Source organism: Numida meleagris, chromosome 17 (genome assembly GCF_002078875.1).
Source record: "Numida meleagris isolate 19003 breed g44 Domestic line chromosome 17, NumMel1.0, whole genome shotgun sequence".
NCBI classification, from domain to species: Eukaryota; Metazoa; Chordata; class Aves; order Galliformes; family Numididae; genus Numida; species Numida meleagris.
This window is the reverse complement of record NC_034425.1, coordinates 8,701,534-8,723,087: the sequence shown is the minus strand read 5'-3', so window position 1 is coordinate 8,723,087 and position 21,554 is coordinate 8,701,534. Positions and strand designations below refer to the sequence as shown.

Below are 21,554 nucleotides of genomic sequence, written 5' to 3'. Positions count from 1 at the left end.
CTCCCTTCCAGATGTCTAACACCTCGTTTGTGTCTCCCCGTGTTCCGTGAGCAGGATGACAAGTACTGGGCAAGGCGCAGAAAGAACAACATGGCTGCCAAGCGGTCGCGGGACGCGCGCCGGCTGAAGGAGAACCAGATCGCCATCCGCGCCTCCTTCCTGGAGAAGGAGAACTCGGCGCTCCGGCAGGAGGTGGCCGACCTGCGGAAAGAGCTGGGCAAATGCAAGAACGTCCTGGCCAAGTACGAGGCTCGGCACGGCCCCCTGTAAAGTCACGGGAGGGGAGTGGGGTTTTTTTTTTTTTTTTTTCTTTTTTCTTTTTTTTTTGTTTTGTTTTGTTTTGTTTTGTTTCGGTTGCGGGTTGGCATTTGAATAGATGGACAATGTGTTTCCTGTTTGATAGCACCACGCCCAAACCAACCTTTCTGTCTTCAGCACTTTACCAGAAGCAGAAACAAAACTGACTTAACGTTATTTTGTTGTTGTTGTTTGCGTGTCCCGGCGTGTATGTGTGCACGTGTGTTCACACGTCCGTGTGCGCGTGTGCTTGCACGCGTGTGTGTGCATGTGCGTGTGAGCGTGTGTGTGTGTGTGCGTGCGCACGCATCTCAGCACTTCCCATTTTTACGAAGCCCTCTTCGAAGGGTGCCACATTTTTACCTGGACTGTTGAGGACCGCCATCGTAAGCTTTTTATTGTATTTTTTCAGTGCTGCTTCGGATTAGGGTTTTTATGTTCTTGTAACCGGTTCCATCCTCCTTGACTCACTTGGAAAGATCCCAGTATAAATTATATATTTAACAAAAAAAAAAAAAAAAAAAAAGGAAAAAAAGAAAAAAGAAAAAAAAAAAGTAGATCTCAGTTTTTCGAGAGTAACGAGCTGTCGTTTAAGTACGTCTAATCAGAAAAGTTAACATGCTAATAAAGTGCACAAATAATAATTTAGTACTACACTGCAGAAATATTAATTTATAGATTGCTTTTGTTGTATTTTAAGTTCTGGTGATAATTGTCTTCGGATTTAAAGTGCTGTTAGACTGAGTTAGCTCGACTCATTATAGATCCCGTAATGGCTTCTCTGTAGCTATTAAGGTTCCTTTTATTTCCACGGACCCCAGGTAGGTAGGAGTACTATTGATAGACCACGGAGTGTGTACCTTGCACTGTCTGTACCTGAAGCAATAATCCTGTTGTACGCTAGCGCGCATGCTGCCTGGATGTTCCTAGTGGACGTAGGATGGTTTCCCTACCCAACAGGAGTTTTCATGTCTTTAACAAAAAAAAAAACATTAAAAAGTAAAAGACACATTCATGTGAGCATGCTAACTGTATCCCTGCCATAGGGAGCGCATGTATAGGAAGCAGGATAATTAGCTGCAACAACGAAATTAATAGTGTCAAATCAGATCTGGCGTTGAAATCAGAGGGGCTTTTCTGTTTTCAGTTAGTTATGAGTTCCATTTTGTGATTAAAAATTAAATTACCTGCATTGAGTTGTTTTTTTCCCATGTTGTGTAATATATTTTCTGTGGATTCTATCTTGCTGTTCTAAAAATCACTTTAATTCAGTTAGAAGAAGTCACTGGTTTGCAAAGCCCATTTTTCCTAGTGATTGTTGTTTTGAGTGTGACATGAACTGATGGTTCTGAATTCTGTTGTTTTAAACTCTCTTTGCTTTTGAACACTTATGTTCGAATCTAAAGTGGACTTCTGAGAAATGAATGTAAGAGACACTGGTGTATTTCAGAGGGGGATGGTGTTGTCGTATACTGTGGTTAATCCAATCAATCTAAGTGTTTACTATAGACCAAAAGAACAGATATTATAAAATGTATAAAGTTTATACAGAATAATTATAGTATGTTTGTTTTGTACAGTATTTTTCAAGTACAAATACCGACAGTGTATTTTGAAAGACATATATTATATATAACAAAGAGAAAAAGCTATTCCATGTTAAAAATATATAGCAAAGATGATATATATTCTCCATTATTGTACAGAAAGGAAACGCTACGGAGGTTGTTGGTTGGTTTTAGTTTTTGTTTTGTTAATCTCTGATATTTTAAGCCTACCACTGGCACGCTGGCATGTTCTGTGCTTTAAATTAAATTGTTATGGAAGTAGTGTGGCTTTCCAGGCTGCTCGGTGTTCCTGAGGAAGAGAGACTTCGCTATTTTCCATCGGAAACATGTAGCGGTTCTGTTTCATGGGGACAAAGCACAATATGGATTTTAGGCAACTATTGATTGGACAGCACAGTTTCTAAAGGCAGAAAAATAGCACGTAACCCAAAAAAACCCAACTCGGTCATTTCTAATCTGCTGCTGCTGCTGCTGCTGCTAGAATCTGTTTCCAGGTGATTCTTTTTTAATAAACAGCTCAGTTCATGTATGCAGTTCCGTGTAGTGCATGTGGTTATTCACATGTGAGGAAGATTCGGTGCTACATGTCTTGCTCACCGTTTTCTGAGCGTTTTGGCATTGTTTTCAAATACAAAGGTTGTTCATTCCATTAAGTAACGATTCACGCTTCAGGAGATTGCTACAAAGGGCCCCGCATTTTGCTCAGCATTACAAGTATCTGTGCACTATTGATGTTGTCCCAGTGCTTTTCCTCAGACAGACCCAGCGTGTCCCTCCCCTCCGGGCCATTCACTCAGTGAGCAGAGTTTCCATGTGCTGCAGCGAGGCTTGGAGTGCAGCAAGTTGTTTTCTAGGGGTCAGTGCAAGGCACCAGATGCATGGGTACAGAAGCAGGGGGCAGCGGTCGGTGCAGCTGAGCCTTTCCTCGTCTGCTCTGTGCACTAGGAAGCCACGTTTGTTTCCCTGTGGTGCTGCGTGGCAGTGGTGGGGCTCCCCAAGCAGCCACTGCCACGGATGCATCTTCAGCAGCAGCGCAGCGAGCAGCAGCAGTTTCTCATCACCATCCCTGTGAGTATTCTTGGAGTGGTGCCTGAAAAGGGGAAATGGTGGAAATGAAATCAGCTGGTACGGAAATGGCTGCAGCCATGGGTGCGCTGCACTGTGACCGCAGAGCGCTCTTGGAAGGAGCCCGAGGGCCTTGGGCACCCACCCCGAGCTCTGGGAGCCGTGGGAGCTCGGTACTTGGGCTCGCTAGGAAAGGGAATGCTCATGGCCTAGAGTCTGGGAAGGACAACCAGGCTGTCTCCCCAGGATGACATAAACCAGCAGAAAATGGGGCTCCTTTTCAGGCCCTAGGGTCAGCTCAGCTGCTATCATCACACCGCCAGCGGCTCTGAAGGAGCTTGCAGGCACAAGAAATTCCCGTTTTATAAAAGTAGAAATAAATGTGTGTGCAGAATAAATACTAGTGCGTCTAAAGGATTCACTGACCTCTCCTAAAAACGTAAGCATGGGTAAGATGCTTATTTTTTTTCCTCTGGGTCTTAGAAGTGAATTCTTTCTTTTCGAGAAGGAATATCCTCTAAAAACAAATCGAATCCGAGATGCGTTTGCGAACGCCTTGGGAGCCTGCTTGGGAAAGCGTGTGGCAGAGGGCACGGGGAGCGCTGCTCTTCCTTTCCCAGTGGTGCCATGGAGTCCCGGAACCTGGCGCCGTGGCAGCACCGCTCTGACTTGAACCCACAGAAGCCAGGAGCTCAGCAGGCGCTGGGTGCAGCAATGCAGCACGGAGCCGCGCGCCGACAGCTCCCCGGCCTTGCAGCATCCTGCCTCTGTGGGTTTGTAATCACCCCACTTATTGCTTCAGAGCTATTTTTGCATGTGACTTACCATAGGGATGTGCAGTTTATTTTTATTTTGTTGAGGTTTTTTTTTTTTTTTTTTGGTTTTCTTTTCCGATGTCGAGAAGGATATATATATATATGTATTAAAACAAGTGATCAACCATTGTATTTCTGGCAACACCACAAGACAGCATCTGTTTAAATACAAGTTTAATAAGATCAAATTAACTGTACGACATGAAATGGATTGCATCCTGTATGCTGTTCGGCCCAAATTTTATTTTGTTTTATTTTTTGTCTGTTATTCTCAATGTTTAATAAACTTTTAAATTTGTCTTCTCTCACCTCTGTGCTCTGGTCTGTCAGGGTGGGGAGGGCTCTTCTCCCGCCGTGCCCCCTCACGCTTCCATATTTTCCAGCATATCTATACACACACACGCATATAAGCGTACATTTAAGCGCGTAGCTGGCATACACAGATGTGTGTAAATACACGCGACGGAGAAACGCTGACAAACGCGCATCGCCGCGCGTTCGTTCACACAGCGCCGCACAGCAGCGCTCCCCGTGCCGCTGCCGCCCCCTGGCGGCCGGCGGAGGCGCAGCCGCTCCCGCCTCAGGGACGGAAAAGCGGCCTCCAGGGGGCGCCATCGCCGGCGGTCACTCGGGGAAGGGGCGGCGCTGCACGGCTCGGCACGGAGCAGCCGCAGGTCAGGCCGCGAAGAGCCTTAAAGTGGGGCTTGAAACAGGGGAACGGAACTCGCTGAGCTCGGGGTTTCTGCTGCGAATTTCCATTTCATTCCTCCCCCTAATCATACTGCAAATGAGAGCGTGCGTGAGAGAAATGGGAGGCACTGTGGGCGGAATGTGGAGCTGCGTCTCGTCGACGGCCACCGAGAACCCGTCGCAGAGCTGCTGCCATCCCGGCACGAAGCCGCAGCCGCACGGGGCTTCCACCCACGCGTTCCCGCCGGGGGTGGCCGCGTCCCGCGGCTCCGGATCCCGCCGGCTCCGACACAAGGGGTCACGCACGAGCTGTGCTCCGCTCCTGGCTTCTGGGCTCAGTGCCAAACCGCTCCGCTTTTCACCTCTCCTTCGCCGACGGCTGTAATCTCCTCCCCATTGTATTTCTCCCTCTGTGATGCTGCAGGAGGACACGGGGCCCTGGCAGGTGCTGCGGGCCACAACGGGGACAAACCGTGACCCCCACTGGCACCACAGCGCCGTGCTGCTCGCCTGACACCAGCAGGAGATGGCAGCGGGTGGCACGGCCACTGCCCGCAGCCGGCACGGGGACCCCGAGGGCAGGACCCTGGCACCGGCTGGGGGAGCCGCGTGTGCAGCCCAGCACGGGCCCAGCAGCGCAGCTCCGGGTGGTGGGTGCTGGGTTTGCTCACTTTGTTTCTATCTAGAGCCTTGCAGCGCATGTATTTTATGGAGATCTGTTCCTCTGTATGCATTTGAGCGTGTGTAAGCGTTTAAGTACGCGCCGAGGTTGTGTACGTGCATTTTAGTGCAGTGAACTACATGGCCTGCTTAGGAAAGGTGGGGGTGCAGGCGGGCAGGAGCCTTCTGTTGGTTGCTGGGTCAAACCTCAAACCCCAGTGCTTCAGCACAGCTTGAGACATGAACTCAAGGGCCCAAGGCCAAAGGAAAAGGAAAATCAGCATCATTTGAAGCAAACAAACACATCGGAGAGCTGATCAGAACTGCTTCCAAACCACAGATAGGGGGTGAGATAAGCACAGACCCCCAGCGCCAATGGGGATCCCAGTCCTGCTGCCCTGCACAGGCACAACAGCAAATACGTCCCAGCAGCTTTGTCTGTGGGGGAAATGGGTGAGTGACGGGTAGGCCCCACAGGAAACCAGCCCCAGCCGTTGCATGCACCCCTGCTGCAGCCGGTCCTAAGGGGATCTTCCCTTCTTTTCCATGCGGAGCTGCTTGGAGTTTTGAGTGTTGTTCCCGGGGTGGAATAGTGCTGCATTGCTTGGTTGCACGGTGAGGGCAGGAGCCTCCCAAAGCTGCAGCCCAAGAAGTTTGTGGGCAGAGGACACCCTTTATTTTCCCTCCGCTTGCTCACTTTTATCATCACTCCGTTTATTGCTGAGTACTTGAACTGCTGCAGAGTTCCTGAAGGCGGCAGAGGTGACGGACACAGAATGTGCTCATGTGAGCACCTGCGGGGCCAGGAGGAGGGGGATGCTGGGGGCAGCGTGCAAGGAACAGAAAATGTGACTTGTGAAAAAGGATGAAGGAACTGAGTTTGTTTGAGTCTAGGGGAGAATAAAGAAAGGGGAGGAGTGACCGCCTGCACACGCGTAGAACGTCGCTGTAAGGGCTCTTTGAGCACACTGCAAGCAGGGCAGGGAGTAATGGGCTTGAATTATAGCAGAGACAATGAACGCAGCTCAGATAGCAGAAAAAAAAGTTTAGGAGGGCAGAGGGTAAAATCCAGAAATAAACTGCCTGGGAGGGTTGTGAAATCCCTGTTGTTTGAGGCTGTTTGGAACAGGTTGGACAAGCCCATCAGGAATGACAGGCAGAGTTCATCCTGCCTGCAGGCAGAGGAAGGGATAAAAATATCTGAGTCCCTTCAAGCTTTATTTTCAGTGCTGTAGCAGAAGGCTGATTAAGCTGCTCAGCAACACCGTCAGCTTCAAGACAAAGGCTGTTTTCATTCAGTCAAACGTTCATAGAAGGCGGCGTGCATTTAAAAAAAAAATCTGTATTCCCTTCCTAAACTCATCTTTAGCTTCCCGGGTGTGTGCTTTTTAATTTCAGAAGATGGTTGAGCCCCCGGAGCGATGACATCCAGTCCTTTACTGCGTGCCATGCTACTGAATTGTGGCCGGTTGAAGCCCAACGTACCATGGATTCCCTAGGTTGGCTGCGCGTTGTGGGTTGGGTTTCATTGCTGGTGTTAATCACTGGTGAAGTCGCTCACTAATTAGCAGCGCCCTCTGTCCAAGCAGCCCGTGAGCTGGTCTGAGCATCCTGTCTGGAATGAGGCTCGGTCCCTGGCCATGCCAAGGGAGCTGCGTGCCGTCCCCAGTCACTGCCTGTGCTCCAAACCTCTGTGTCACAGCTGGGCTGAACAGGACACCAGGGAGCAAGGAGAGTTCTGCGCAGCTGTGGCCACTAATGCGGCAGGTCCCTGCTAATGGCTTTTCACATCCGTGAAAATGTAAGGGAGATTTTTCAAAGGCACCTAAAGGATTTGGGAGCACAAATCCACCGCCAGCATGGCTCATGCTGCTAAGCAACGAAGACATCCGCATATATCCTTCCGAGAGCAGCCAGCCTCATTAGAGGCAGTGATGTAACTTCTGTTATAAAACTGGTGTTGGCTTCACTGCCAGCCTTTCACAAGAGGATTCTGTTCCCCTGCTCCTCCTCTGTAACTAGCAGCCTGGTTCTGCAGAGGGACATGACTGCCGCCCGTACTGCACACCGTCTAGCTCACCACGTGCAGCAGGGGATGCCTGCTGTGACACAAGCCATCACACAGTTCAGCAGCAACACACTGGCTCACTGCAGCATACTACTCAAATCAGAATTTGGAAAATTCCTGCTTTGGGGTTGTGTAGTAGAAATGCAGAGTCACAGCCTGGAGCAGTGATCCAGCACCTGGTGGGAAGGCAGGGCCAGCCTAGGGCAGCTCAGGTGCATGCAATATGGAGCCAGGATCCACCTCTTCCCAGACCTCACTTAAGGATTGGCAGTGGAGGTGAGGGCATCTCACTGGAGATCCCTGCATCTCTGTGGCCTTCCAAGGGTAAGCAGATTCTTTCCTTTGTTTCTGTGTCCACAGCTGCTGCCTTTGAGCTTACCCTCTCTTGCTGTGAGTGAGGAGTGACTAAATGAACCTGGTACCCGTAAAATAGAATGGCTTTGGAAGGTGCAAGTAGGACTAAAGTTGTGTGGCCTACTTGCACCTTGGGGGATGTTATTGGAGTTTGGGGGATCGTTAGTCCCCATGGTAATAGGTACACGGCCTGCAGACACAGAAGTCAACACTCCTGTTTTCATTGGTAAGGGGACCTTAATCATGTCCCTATGGCAAATCAGGACCCCCCCCCTCCACCCCCCCTCCTTGGGAGCGTATGGAAATGCTAAGTCACGGCCTGAAGCAGTGATGGAGCACCTGGTGGGAAGGCAGGGCCAGCCCAGGGCAGCTCAGCTGCAAGCAATGCACCTGAGTGATTGGAAGGGGTGGAGCCAGGATCCACCCTTCCCAGACCTCATTTAAGGGCTGGCAGTGGAGGTGAGGGTATTTTGCTGGAGATCCCTGTGTACTTGAGGCCTTCTGAAGGTAAGTAGTTTCTTTCCTTTATTTCTACGCTCACAGCTCCTGCATTTGAGCAAATCCTTACTTGCTGCAGCTTAGGACCTTGCTACTCTGCTGTCATTCTGTGCTTTCCATCACATTGCAGTGTTATAGGTTGCTTTCCTTTAGAGATAGTAAGACCAGAATACTGCATTAGTCCAGACTGTACGTGGCACAGATGTTATAAGAGGCTTCACTTGATCTTTGTGTTTGAATTCTCAGTGCAGCTGACACTGAGCAACCTAGGGGCATTTGGCCCTGGGTTTGGAACTGCTGCTCCACCACAGGTGCTATGGCTGGGCTGCACTCATCCTAACAAAGCATCCAAATGCTTACAAGGAGCCACGAGTGAACACTTCAGGCGCTTTATGTGCATTCCCTTTTCAGACTGTGGCAGTACTCGGTGAGTTTAGTCAGAGAAATTCTGGAAAGGGAAAGCAAACTTCTTTTTAATAATGGAAGAATGACAGTGAACAACCTCTGGCTGTTGAGGAGCAGCTGCCCCTGCCACAACGCAGCCAACCTGCTTAACTTCCAGGAAACGCACACAGCAGACACGCATCTGCCTCATCTTCCTGGTCATTCTTCTGTTAACTATTTTTAGATTTAATGACACCTATTGACAGCGACTAACAGGCAGAGGCTAACATCCTGCACGCTTCTAAAAATAGCAAAGCATGGAGAAAGGACTTAGTCAAGCAGACAGTGCAAACATGGCAGCCTTAGCCTCCGGAGAAATCATGCAGCTAAAGAAAGAATTGTGTAGGTGACTCAGAGGCTTCCAAAGAAGCAGGGTCCTGGGCACAATTTAAGCTAAAGTTTTAATAGAAAAACCTCTCTGAAGAGATCAGCACCTTGTGCTTAAGTTAAGTTGCTCATTCTGCTCTCCTGCCACATACGTTTCACTAAGGAGCAGCACAAAAGATGCAGTTAAACCTGTCCGAATTACCCAGGCCAAATATCAGCATGGAGGAGTTCTGATCTGAGCTAGGAGAGCTGTGCAGGAAGCCATGAACACGGTTTGTAATTACTGCAGGCCCACAGCGCTCCCCAGTATCAGTGCATGCTGCGCTGGGGGCATCCTGGTAAAGACCCCCAGACCCTCCCAAGCTTCTATCACTGCTCCATTTACACTCAGCACACTTGTTGCAAATTCTAAACCCTGCAGGCACAGAAGCTGCAGGAGCGAGTGCTTCTAAGGCATTTTTAAAGATGTTTGCTTCCCTAAGAAGCGGCTGCATCTCTGAGGCTGCAGAAAGCAGTGGTAGAAAAGCAGCATTGTTACCCCCAGGAGCTCACAGGGAGGGGGTGGGGCCTGGGACACAAGAGCCTGATTGACAGAACATTGGTTTGCAGACAAATGTGTTTTTAGTTCAGCTTGTCTGTGGTTTATCCGTGTACTGCTGCATAAGAGGGAAGTTCTATGTTTTAGCACAGCGTGCTTGAACAAAACCAGTATGAAAAAGAGCAAAGCTGAAGTAGTATGGTCCAAACGTGGATCAAAATGCACATGAAAATGAGATGTCTTGCTGCACTGGCAGCACACAGAATCATCTTGATTGTACTCCTAGTGTTCTTAGTTTGAAGGGATGGCTGAGACAGCAAAACTTTAAGAAAAACCTCTATGGAGGGGTCATTATATTCAAATCCAGATCTCCTGTGCTAGCACCAGCAACAGGCTTTGTCCCTTACACACCTGCACCAGTGCTGGGAGAAATTCAAGAATACAAGGGTTTCCAAATTGCACAAAATGTTTATTGTTAGTTTAGTACATTCAGTATCATATTGACTAGAGTACAGTAATTCAAAATATTTTTGGCGACTTGAAATTTTTAAAAACCATTTCAAACACTCCAAAAAGCAATGCCAGGAAAAAAATTAATTTCAAATTAAAACAAACGTATTCGAGCAGCCGTTTCACTTTTGACTCCAGGAAACCTTTGCACGTGTTCTAGTGGTTTTAACAGTACTGCGTTTAAAGGAAACATATGAAATCACCCAGTGGAAAACACTATAAGAGACACAATGTTAAAAAACTGAGGCATCTGGATGTGTGGGACAGTTGCACTGGAAGCACCCACCTGGTCGCTCTGCTGCTGTGCTGCTGCTTCTCCAGCCACCTCCTGACACTGCACAGCAACTCCTCTTCAGTGCCTTGAATGCTAGGCTCTGCTTACAAAAGGATCTAACCTAAAACACGCAGCCCCCTGGCCAATCGAGGTGCAACAGTAAGTGGTGCCTTGAAAAGCGCCCCGACCTTGCTACGCGTCATCTGAAGATAGGCAATATTCAGAACGAAATCTGAGAAAGGCAACACGTTTTGGTTTCGTTTTCAAATACTGACATGAAAAACTGAGTAAATTAGAAAAAGGATAAAGTCAATCTTAATATAAGACATTCATTATACAGTGGGACAGAGAACAATTATCGGATAAACAGTATTACAATGACTCTTCTACATCTGGTCATTTAATGCACATTCTACAGTCTTGCTACCACGTTTTATTTTCCTGTACAGAAAGACAGCAATGCAAGTAGAGACTGGTTCTACTCTGTGTTTTAAGTCCCAGAATGACAAGTGACACTGTATCAGGTCTTACACCTTTCCTCCCTAGCAGGCTGTGCTTGGGGAGAACCAATAGCCACGGCCTCCCTGTGCTCAGTAACTGCTCTGACCTGGGTTTCCTATGACACATCAGCTGAAGCCCCAAGGAAAGATGCTGGGAGCTGGTTTTGTCGGCCCATTTGGAATCCCTTTGAAAATTGGAAGCCTTAATATTACAGCACCAGTATACATACTCTGGAGGAGTTTCTAACTTTGTTTTGGATCGAGGCCTATTAGCCGGCCGCCTTCATTAACGCAGCTTCCATCAAACTGCTGCCCCGTCTATTGCACAGCACCAAGTCAGAGTGGGAATCTTGAAGAACTGGTTAATGCCAGTTTCTTCTAGCTGACTTCATTTCCATCTCAGAGCCAAATTACGGTGCTGTTCAAGTGGTATTATAGATAAGCACACCATTATCACATTAAAACTCAGCAGAAGAGTATTTACATGTTAGTTTGCAAAAGTGGTTATAATTACACCTATACTACAACCCTTGGAAGAGGTACAATGTTTGCCTGTCAGTACAGTATGTGGAATGTAACCGTTTCTTGCAAGATCTTGCAACGTGAGGAACTGCATAGATGACAGTTTTGTTTTCAGTTCAATAAATGTACTTTTAAAGTTTACAAAACCCCCGGAAAGTTTCTATAAAAGTCATATCAAGATGATGGGTGGTAAAAGTAGATCGTTCATCTGTGATTGATGTTTAACAAATGGCTAGTGGAAGGGTGACAGAAACCCATTTCAAATCAAGAGTTCTATTTTCACTATTGCACTGACTTCATTGGAATCGTTAATTTAGAAAAATCATGTCATTAAAAAACCTCAAAGTTAAACTAGAATACAAAATTTCTTTGTAAACATCAGGTAGCCAGTTCTACTAACATGGAATGGACTCTGAGTACTGCAGTACAGTACCTCCATTAGTTACAGCACTTGCCATATGAAGGGCAATTCCAGGACACGCACGCATCAGTTCACAGTAATTGTGTTCAGAGAACTACCAAAGTCAGTGCAGTTTTTCTGTGCAATTTTCCAATTTCCCCAAATTCCTTAAGTCAAATAATACTGTTACAGAGGCCAAGTGCAGCTCTCCCCCCACCCCAATACGTACACGTACATCATAAGTGACGAATGATGTCTGCAGGACTTCTGTAGAGGTACTTCCAAATGGCATAGTAATGAACTGCAGCCGCTGTGGCCACAAACACGTGCCAGATGGCATGGGCAAAAGGAATGACTCCATCGCTCTTGAAGAACACCACGCCAAGACAATAGATCAAGCCTCCCCAGGCAACCTCCTCGAGTCCTTCGGTGTTGCTCTGACAATTAACAAGGACATATTAGGGACGGAGCACAATGGAGGGAAAGAACATTTCCTACACATGGTGGGTATCTTGGTGAAGTCTGGAACCCAAGCTCTTTTATTTAGTCTCTGCAGCCCAGACTCAACAAAAGGAGGGAGCACTTCACTGAGCCTAAGCTCTAAATCCAGAATATAGCTGGCTATATTTGGTTCTTCTGCAGAGAACATTTATAATTATGGTAGACTAAAATTAAGATTTTTTCTTGTCAGAAGAAACAGCTGCACCAGAACTTAGACTAGTCATAAAAGGAAAGTCTGTGTGTTTGTAATGTCAATAGTCACATTCCTTACCATGGATGTCACTACCAGAGCAGGAGAAAATCCCATCGCCAAATAGAAGAAGAGTTCAACAATCTTGTACCTAACATGGAACAGAAGTGAATCTTTTCAGGTGCTGTACAGGAATATGAGCACTTATTTCAACAGTAAAGATAAGAAAATATATTCCATTTTATGTTAGCATGAGGCCATTAAACTTTTCAGAAAGCTTTCTGCACATTTTATTGTAAGAATAAAGCCAACATCTCTGCATGCTAAAGTTGCAGGCAATACTTCATTCATTAAAACGCCTGGATGCGTTAATTTGCGTTAAATGCTAGTGAGAATAAAACATTCAGAACACTTATATTCCTATTGGAGAAGAAACTCAGTAGCTCTTCATCAAAACAACCAACAGTTGGTCTTGTCCAATGGAAATAAGTAATGAAATCAGGCTCCAGAACTTAGAGCTGAAGCTGACAAACACAGATTTCAAGCAGGAAACTCTCCTGCTCCTCCTCCATACACAGTATTACGTTGCAGTATAATCCGGGCATCATTTGACCTTATCTTACCTCACCCATTCTCACTCCTGCTTTCGTGCAGCAAAGTTCAGTTTCCAATCTGGATGCTTCCCTCCCCCAGCTTTTAGAGAAGACAATAAAATAGCCTAAAGACACGTTATGACAGAGTATCTTTGAGCAAGCTACAACTTGGCATCATTCTCATCACTTATCTCCAGCATCTCAAAGGTCTTCCTTCAGTGTGTGAAAGGCCAGAGACAACGCTCAGAAAGTAAAACAAAAGTCTCAGTTTGAAGTTAAATGCAAATAACAATTCTTACTTTTCATGGTAGAGAAATACATAAACAGTGCCTCCAGCAGCCATCAGCCAGATAAACCAACGCATGTGAGATGCTAGAGGTCCAAGCTCACGAAGATTTAACCTGGAAGTACAAAGGTTTCAACAGACAAGATGAATGAATGAATGAATGGAGCACGCTGACACAAGAATACTGTGTTTCATATAAATAAAATATATATGATTCATATAAATAAATATCCAGAGCTATAACTTAGTCATGATGGGGGAGAAGACTGTGGGCATACACACAGAGGCAGAAGCGTGTTTATGTTGATGTGAGAAAAACACCAAGTGGGATATGGGGAATATACACAAAGAACTTTCTGTTTTTTTCTAATTACTTTCTGCTTAGCAAATCCCACAAAATTATGTTTGGTTTTACAACGCAGAACACGATCAACTGCATCTGTGAAGACCCCTATAGAAATTGGAAGGTTGCAAGGATGAAGTGTTTACATGGAGTGCTTCACAATTAAAGGTTTTCTTCCCCTCCCCACTTCTTACCATGGGGCATACGACGCTGCAATGAAGACGTAGATCATCATTCTGTCACACATGTGAAAGCAATGCTCCATTGTCCTAGTAAGGGAGAGAACAGGTCAACAGGGCAGATTTTGGGAAGATTTTTGTATCACTGAATTTTCCTGACACATTTTGGAATTACTTTAGGGGAAATACAGCATAATATCTTAAAATCATTTGGAAGACTGTTCACTTTATTTCAGCTTCACAAGGTCATAAGCAAGGCACGTAGGAGATGAGCATTCTTTTACTCCTCTCCCTCTCTCTATCTCACCATACATTCTACTCACTGACAGTGAGGCAGAAAGCTGTCACATCAACCCTGCTTAACCCAGAAATGGTTATCCAGGGACTGAGTTAAACCCAATTAATGGCCCCGAATTATATAGGTGTCATAAAAAATATAAAATACATCACATTTTAGTTTTGCTGTTGCTGCCTCTCTTCCAAGGCTGTTAGTCATTTTAATTCTCTTGGCAAACTCTGCGTTACTCCAGGTACTTGAGAATGACATAGTCCCAAACAGTGTTCTCATGACTGAGATGGGATTACATCGACCTCACACATGGGTTATGTTCTTCCCACTCAACTACTAAGATTAAGAGCTGCAAAGGCTCCTTAGATCAACATCTTTTCCTTCCAAAATGCAGCAGACACGTTTGTTTGTATGTGAGCTTGGCTCACTGTTTCTTTCAACAGAATCAAGGGTTCGTGTTGCTTCGTTGTTCTTTTCTGCAATTATGTGATTAAGGACAAGGTACCACTCTGACCTTTGTAAAACTACTAGTTTTTGACCACTTGAGAAACACAGCATTAAAACCTCACAGAACATGAAAGTAAAACATCTACAGAAGAGCTACAGCAATACCTTAAGTGACTCTTTTTCCAAGAAACAATATGAAACACTGTGGAGACGATGAAGAGCGCGCAGAGCCCCATGCCATAGATCCATGCTGTTATTTTTTCCCATCGATCGTCAGAAAGTCGGTGGAGAAGGGCACTGCCCACAATTGCAGGAACAATGAGGAACTAAAACAAAAACCAAAAAAAAAAAAGGTCGTTAAGACTCTACTCACAGCAAATGTAGCTACCACCCACAGCATTGCAACAGCAGGGCAGCTCATCCTGCAGCACGCCATAGAGGAACATGAGTACAACATCTGGTGGCAGTCTCCCAGCTGGAATGAGTTTTCCATTTAGTTGTACATCGACACACAAGGGTCAAGATTCTGACAGTGTCTCAGACAATGAAGTTATACCTGCTTGTGACAGATTTACTCTCATATGGGATTAGGATGGGCTGCTAGCTCCTCTAGGCATGACTGATTTTTTATTTTCACATTCTGCTTCCTGTTCCTAAAAAGGTTTTGATCTTACTCTAAGCTGAGCTCTAAAGCACCTCTTGTGCATTGAGGCTAATCACAGGACAGACCAAAAGAAACGGAAATAGCAAGTGAGTAAAAAAATGAACATTTTAACATATGCAGTTAAATAGATGGTAACGGAATTAACCAAAGGCTTTGCAGAACTTGGGCTTCAGACACCAAATACATTAGCTGCAGACTTAGAATCATAGAATGGTTTGGGTGGGAAGGGGCCTTTAAGATCATCTAGTTCCAACCCCCTGCTATAGGCATGGACACCTCCCTCTAGCCCAGGTTGCTCACAGCCCCATCCAGCCTGGCCTTGAATGCTTCCAGGGAGGGGGCATCCACAACCCCACTGGGCAACCTGTTCCAGTGCCTCACCACCCTCACAGTAGAGAATTTCTTCCTGATATCTAGTCTAAATCTACCCTCTTCCAGTTTAAAACTACGTTCTCTTGTCCTGTCACTACATGCCCCATAAGAAGTCTCTCCCCAGCTTTCCTGTAGGTCCTTTTCAGGTACTGAAGGCCACCATAAGGTCCCCCTGGCGCCTTCTCTTCTTCAGGCTGAATAGCCCCAGCTCTCTCAGCCTGTCCCTGTAAGGAAGGTGCTCCATCTTCATGGCCCTCCTCTGGACCTGCTCCCACAGCTCCATGTCCTTCTTGTGTTGGGGGCCCCAGAACTGGATGCAGTACTTCAGGTAGGGTCCCTCCAGGTGGGGACTTCTGCTATAAAGATGCTTAATGCACAAATACGAAATTATATTGCAGTGTATGCCGTACTGTTTTCCTTACAACATCCTTCCTCGAGCAGCGTTAACTCAGGTTTTCCAGCACAATGTGGAAATGCATTTAAAACTCCACTTGTTTTCCAGGTTAAGTTACATCATCTACCTTTGTCTCATTCAGAAAGAAAACACCAAACCAGGAAGTATTTAAAGGGAAGAACCTGCCAACTCAGACATTTCTACCTGTCTCCTTTGACTATGAAGGAGAATCTTGGCAGCCCTTACGTTAAAAATTCAGTATAAGTTCTTTTTCAGACACTTCACAGGTTAAATTCTTCATTGCTTAACATGCTAAACAAAGTCAGGAACCAGAAACGTTTAAACAAATATGGCAATTCTGCTTTGCATTACAGGTTTGTTAGCTTAGAGTACAAAGTTCTGGTCTAGCCAGTACTATCTGTCCTTTATCTACTTGCAGACAAAGAAATTGAGACACTTATCACAGCTGCAGCTCAGAAGATGGAGAATGTACTGACTCAATCTGTAAAGCAGCTGGTTATTCCAGAAAAAGAGCTAAAAAAACATAACAATTCTTCTTCCTATGGATTTTGAAGTGTATCAATTGTAGCTTCATTACTGTTATATTCTCTTCTTTTTTGCAAAGCTTTCTACATTTAAGCCATACAAATGAGAAGTGTGGCATTCTTCTATCTATAGCATTTGGACCAGAGGTGAAAATACTTTGAGTTTTGCAATGAGTCTATGGAAGCTGACCTCATGCACTTTAAGGCCAAAAATAGTCTTCCAGTCTGGCTTCTCATTTGTCACAAACCATAAATTTCCACATACATATCCTGGACGTCTCTCAAATTTAAGAAAGGTTAAAGCATTTCACTCCTCAGGAGATTAGTCGCTCTGGTTTTCCACATATGGCATACAGTTTAAAGAGTGGCTAAAGCCCTTAAGACAGCAGGGAACTGATTAGATGTGACAGTTATTTCATTTCACATTTGCAGGAGACAGATTAAAAACAAAATCTGTTCCAGTCAAGTGGACAAAAGTTCTTTAGATTCTTGTGACTTTACTATATCTAACATCCATCTCAAAGGAAAGACACTAGTGAACAAAACAAGACAGACTCTCATATGAAAAATCCATAGTGCAAGAACGGTGTTTTAATCTTAAGAGAGAAGCAATCAGTCCTTTAAAAGGAGGGGTAGTTAACAGAAAAAGTTAAAAGAATCAGAACTAATAGAATTAGCGTGGTTGTGCTGTGTCATTTTAGGGGAATGACACGGCATGTCTAAGTTGCCAGCATTCCCAGTAGCAAAATTAGCTAAAGTCATGAAAAGTTTTGCTTATTTCATCATGAAGTGCAATTCCTCCAAATTAATATCATAGCAAATTCCCTGCTAACTCCCATCTGTTCGGGGTTGCTGAGAATAACGGTACTTTGGTCAGCATTTTGTCTGTATTCTTTCCTTATATCTGTAGATACTCTTTCCCATGGAATGGTTTAAAAAACTATTAAAAATTGCTTTTATATATAATATTCATACCAAAATTATTTTCTTTGCACATGAGGTTATGTAGGTCACACAGTCAGCAGTACGCACAGCCACTGTGGCAAAGCATGGGATCACTGCTGCTCTCTCACCTGCCTTTCATTGAGGGGGAATGCTGGTAGCATGAAGACAGACCCTACACCTCTTTGGGATGGAAGAGGACACAAAGAGCAAGAAGCAGCCAAAACAATTAGAGAAAAGAAATAATCACGTGACAGTTAGAAGGAATATGATAAACCGTGCCCATTTCAGACTCCCTGCTCCAGAAGTGTAGCTCTGAAGCCAGGTACAACATCTCTCTACGCACGGATTTTTCTCCTCACAAATAAGGAGACAAACATCATGGAAGGAGGTGCCTACTGGCAACTTGGATTTTTCCACTATGCAGAGTATAGAGAAACTGCTAATAACCATCAGACACAACCAAGACATTTTCTTGATGAGAGCACTTCTGACATTTTGAAGGCTCCTCCTTCCATGCACCAATGGCCTGGAAGATGCTCTGAGCTTCATTTCTGAAATATTTACACTTCCCCACCCACCCCCACCCCCGCTGCACAAAATGAGTCTAACTTGTCTTAAGAATAGCTCCTCCTTTTAAGGCAATGGAAAAGCTTTGAGCAACGTAAGGAAAGTTGTGCCTAAGTTCTGAGGTTTGAATACAACAGAGCATATCTTTGTCTAATAAACCTTACATACACTAGAAAGTTTCAGTATGAAATAGCAACCCCCCCACAACGCTTCGACTTCGCTTACCTTACAACTCAAATGCTCATTACTCTTGCTTTTCTCATACACCGTTTCCTTCCTGTTCTTCTACACAGAGTGCTGTCTTTTCTGTCTCTATATTCAACTGCTTAGCAGCCCTTCCTGTCTCCTAGTGACTAAAGACAGGTCAGTGCTTTGTTTAAGGTTTAAAAACAATTTTCAAGACATTTTAAATAGCTTTTCTAGTAAGAAATTTGAAGATACCTTACCACGCTACGCAAAGTTAGCTTCATTCTCGTACCCCAGAGCTGTCTGTAGGATCCTGTATTCCCATTTACCAACTGATGTTTCTGAAGCAGCGGCCCAAACAGACTACCACGCATTGAAGTAGAAAACCAGACGTGACACCTACCTGAGTACAGCCAGTCATGAAATACAAGCTGCCTACTTTCTGAATTATGAGTAAAATTTTGAAAGATATATGGAGAACCATTGCTAAACACTGTTACACAGATATTCTATCAGTGTCTAACTGAAAACTCCTATTGTAGGCTAGCAGCAATTGCTCAACTACTTGAGCTTCTAATATTAGTAAAATCATCTGTAACGAGAAAAAAAAGCATGCCCCCTAGCTTTTTCTGTATAACTCATTGTGCTTTCCCAGTTTAGATTCCCATTTCAAGGCTTCACATTTTGATTTAAAAAGGTACTTATTGCATACAATTTTAGTTACAGAGCAACAATCCCCTTATTATACTTTATTTTCTCTAAAGTGTATGTTAACATATCCTCAAGTTATGAACAGTCTCTGGTATGCTGTAGCATACAGCCTGGCTGTTCAGAAAGTAATTAGACAAATTCACCATAAACAGCAGCAAACCACAAAACACTGATAGGTCATCTTGGCTGTAACCTGCTGCTGACAGGCAGGAACATCACATGCCTGTTTTTCAGCTAGGTGAAGCCTAGAATTGCTGAGGAATACAGCAACTTCTGCCAGGTACCTTCAAATCCAACTTCCCGGTCAGGATTTGTACAAGGATTAGGAGATAAACCACATACTAGTGCTAACTAACAGAATGTTGCTACATTTCTCTAGACAAATAAGCACATATTTACATAATGCTGTAAAGCTTCAGTTTGCTTTTCTACACGTAAACCAAAGTAATTCTGTTTTCACCAGCAACGACGATTGCTGGAAAACAACTAGCTGGCTGGTGATCCCATTTACTAGGCTGTTAGGGCTGAAGCTTATGAAGCAAAACCAGAGAGACTGTAAAAATGCATACACTTGGGCTAAGGTAAGCATTTATCCATAGAAAAGGACACGAATTTACTGAAACACCTCGTTTAGAAAGGAAAAAGGGAATGTACTTACTGCGTGCGTGTAACAGTTAGCAGCATGTTCGTAGCAAGTGGGTTTGTAGCGGCTGTTGGCTGGAGCTGGGTGGTTCATGAACCTGTTGAGTAATTAAAGAGTATTTTTAATAAGCCACCTCTTTGGAATGTCATCAAGGACCATCTCCAATGCAGTCATGTTGCAAATATAAATACAGACATCTTTAAGGTAACCATTATTAAAATTCCAAGTTTGTCCAAATACGTTCTCTCACCAGAAATACAGGTTAAAACATTTCTGTGACTGTGTAGGGGATGGTTATCTGCAATCAAGACTTTTCTCATTTAATAGAAGATACATAGAGAAGTCACACCTCCCTCTCCCTTCAATTGCTTGGTCAAAGGAAGAATTAACTATTTCCTATTTTAATTACATAACAAAGACTTGCATTTTTCTTGAATTATGGCCTTCATCACAGCTGCCGAGGGTTACTCCTTTTCAATGAGACTCTCAGGTCTACAGCAATATTCCAGCTCTGCAGCACCTTGGAATAAACCTACTGGAACCTTCTTCTCTATTCCTACAGCAAACAACTTTTGCAGTTGGAGTGCTAGACAGATTTTTCTGTGTGTGCAGTGCTACTTTCTATCCATAACTAAGCCAAGTTACATAGGGAAGAAGGGAGACGCTAGTGGTTAACGCAGAAGAGGAACAATTTCCATAAGCTTACCAGAGACATTGCCTCTTTTCCTCTAAGAATTTTCAAACGTTACCTAGCAATCAATCAATCACAGCAAACAAAGTCTGTGCGAGTCAAACCAAGTCCGGCAAAACCTGAGAAAAGCATGGAAGAACCAGCCAAAACAACGGGGCATTTCAATACTGCAAGAACCAAACGTTTGAGTTGTTTCCATGAAATTACAAGAATCAGATCTGCATATAAAAACCTCTGAAAACCAGCACACATATACACAACCAAACTGCCCAAGTAAAGCCAGGAACCCCTGCAGCAATGGGACGCACGCAGCCTCCCAGCACAGAGTGCTGCCGCACACAAGAGATGCTTTCACTTGTAAGTTCTCGTGTGTATCCCAGGGTACTGCAGACTCCTGTAAAACGGAGCACTGACAGGCACACAGGTATCCAGCAGGGCAGGAACAGCTCCACGTACACGGAGCATCTCGGTATGCTCAGAACGGAGAACAGCTTTGCTGGCAATTTTTGTATACACAGCTTATGAGGGGAACCACAACCAAGCCAACCAGAATTTTACTGTCTGCACAAGCAGTTCCCAATTTCTGGGATATGAGATAGGTGGTTTGCAAACCACTTATCAGTCTGTCAAGAAAACCACTGTTTCCTAAGCTGATATGTGAAAATGCATTAAAACTATTTAAGAGCCTTGATAAAGTAACACGGTACCATGATGATTTCCAAATTGTGGCAATTAAAAGAAAAACCAATGAAAAAACATCAACTGTTACTAACATTAAGGATTAAAAAAAAAAAAAATTATTCACAAAATACCAGTGCAGAAGGCTGTTGCAAAGGAACAGTTCCAAGGGAGTTCATACATTGTTTAAAAACGACATTTTTTTGCCAGCGAGAAATGACACTTCGTTCTCAGCTCCAAGAGGAGAATGAGGCTGTAGTCACATGAAGCCTTGCAGAAAGTTGGAGAACAGTTCTGCTGCCCAGCTGCCGAAGATCATCTCCGCATCACCTGCAGATGCAACGCTCGGTTTATGCAGATCTGCTCCCAAGTTTGGGGGACATTTAAAAATGAAGGCATCGGTTGGCTCAGCGGAGGGACCACCATCACTGCCGCCACTCGACTCCACAGATTGAAGTCACAGAAAAGCTCCCACGTGTAGAATGCTATTCCATGCCTTAGAGGGCCACAGTGGTACTGCAGAAGCCCTACAGGAGGGGAGAGGCTAAACCCGCCCCCCCCAAAACCACGAAGGAATAGGCTTATCCTCAGTAATAGCTTGATCATTTCTGTTGGTCGACATTCCCGTGTATTATCATCTGAAAAGCTATTAATAATTGAAGGCAGCCTGCTAATGGGACCTCCTGCTATCCATTAGAGGGCTTTTTGAAATGTTTTCCTCTTCATTTATATTTATTCAGGAGAAAAGGTGATGGATCGTTCTCACAGCAGGGCCTGGCGTAAGGTAAGATTTCAGGATG

At 44.8% G+C, this 21,554-nt stretch overlaps 2 protein-coding genes across 4 annotated transcripts in view; one reads left to right on the top strand and one right to left on the bottom strand.

The window, feature by feature from the left end:
* HLF (HLF, PAR bZIP transcription factor) overlaps positions 1 to 4,049 on the top strand; it is a 34,126-nt gene extending 30,077 nt beyond the window's left edge. The window contains exon 4 of the mRNA XM_021414630.1: positions 55 to 4,049. Coding sequence (XP_021270305.1) covers positions 55 to 270 — 216 coding nt within the window. The 3' untranslated portion in view covers positions 271 to 4,049. The remainder of the gene's footprint in view (positions 1 to 54) is intronic.
* The window catches only part of MMD (monocyte to macrophage differentiation associated), a 47,651-nt gene continuing 35,869 nt past the window's right edge, over positions 9,773 to 21,554 (bottom strand). For all 3 annotated transcript variants that reach the window (XM_021414926.1, XM_021414924.1, XM_021414925.1), the window contains 6 exons: positions 19,401 to 19,482; positions 14,524 to 14,684; positions 13,638 to 13,712; positions 13,114 to 13,215; positions 12,303 to 12,372; positions 9,773 to 11,967 (listed from right to left, as the gene is read on the bottom strand). In XM_021414926.1, the coding sequence (XP_021270601.1) occupies positions 11,767 to 11,967; positions 12,303 to 12,372; positions 13,114 to 13,215; positions 13,638 to 13,712; positions 14,524 to 14,684; positions 19,401 to 19,482 (691 nt within the window). In that variant the 3' untranslated portion in view covers positions 9,773 to 11,766. The remainder of the gene's footprint in view (positions 11,968 to 12,302; positions 12,373 to 13,113; positions 13,216 to 13,637; positions 13,713 to 14,523; positions 14,685 to 19,400; positions 19,483 to 21,554) is intronic.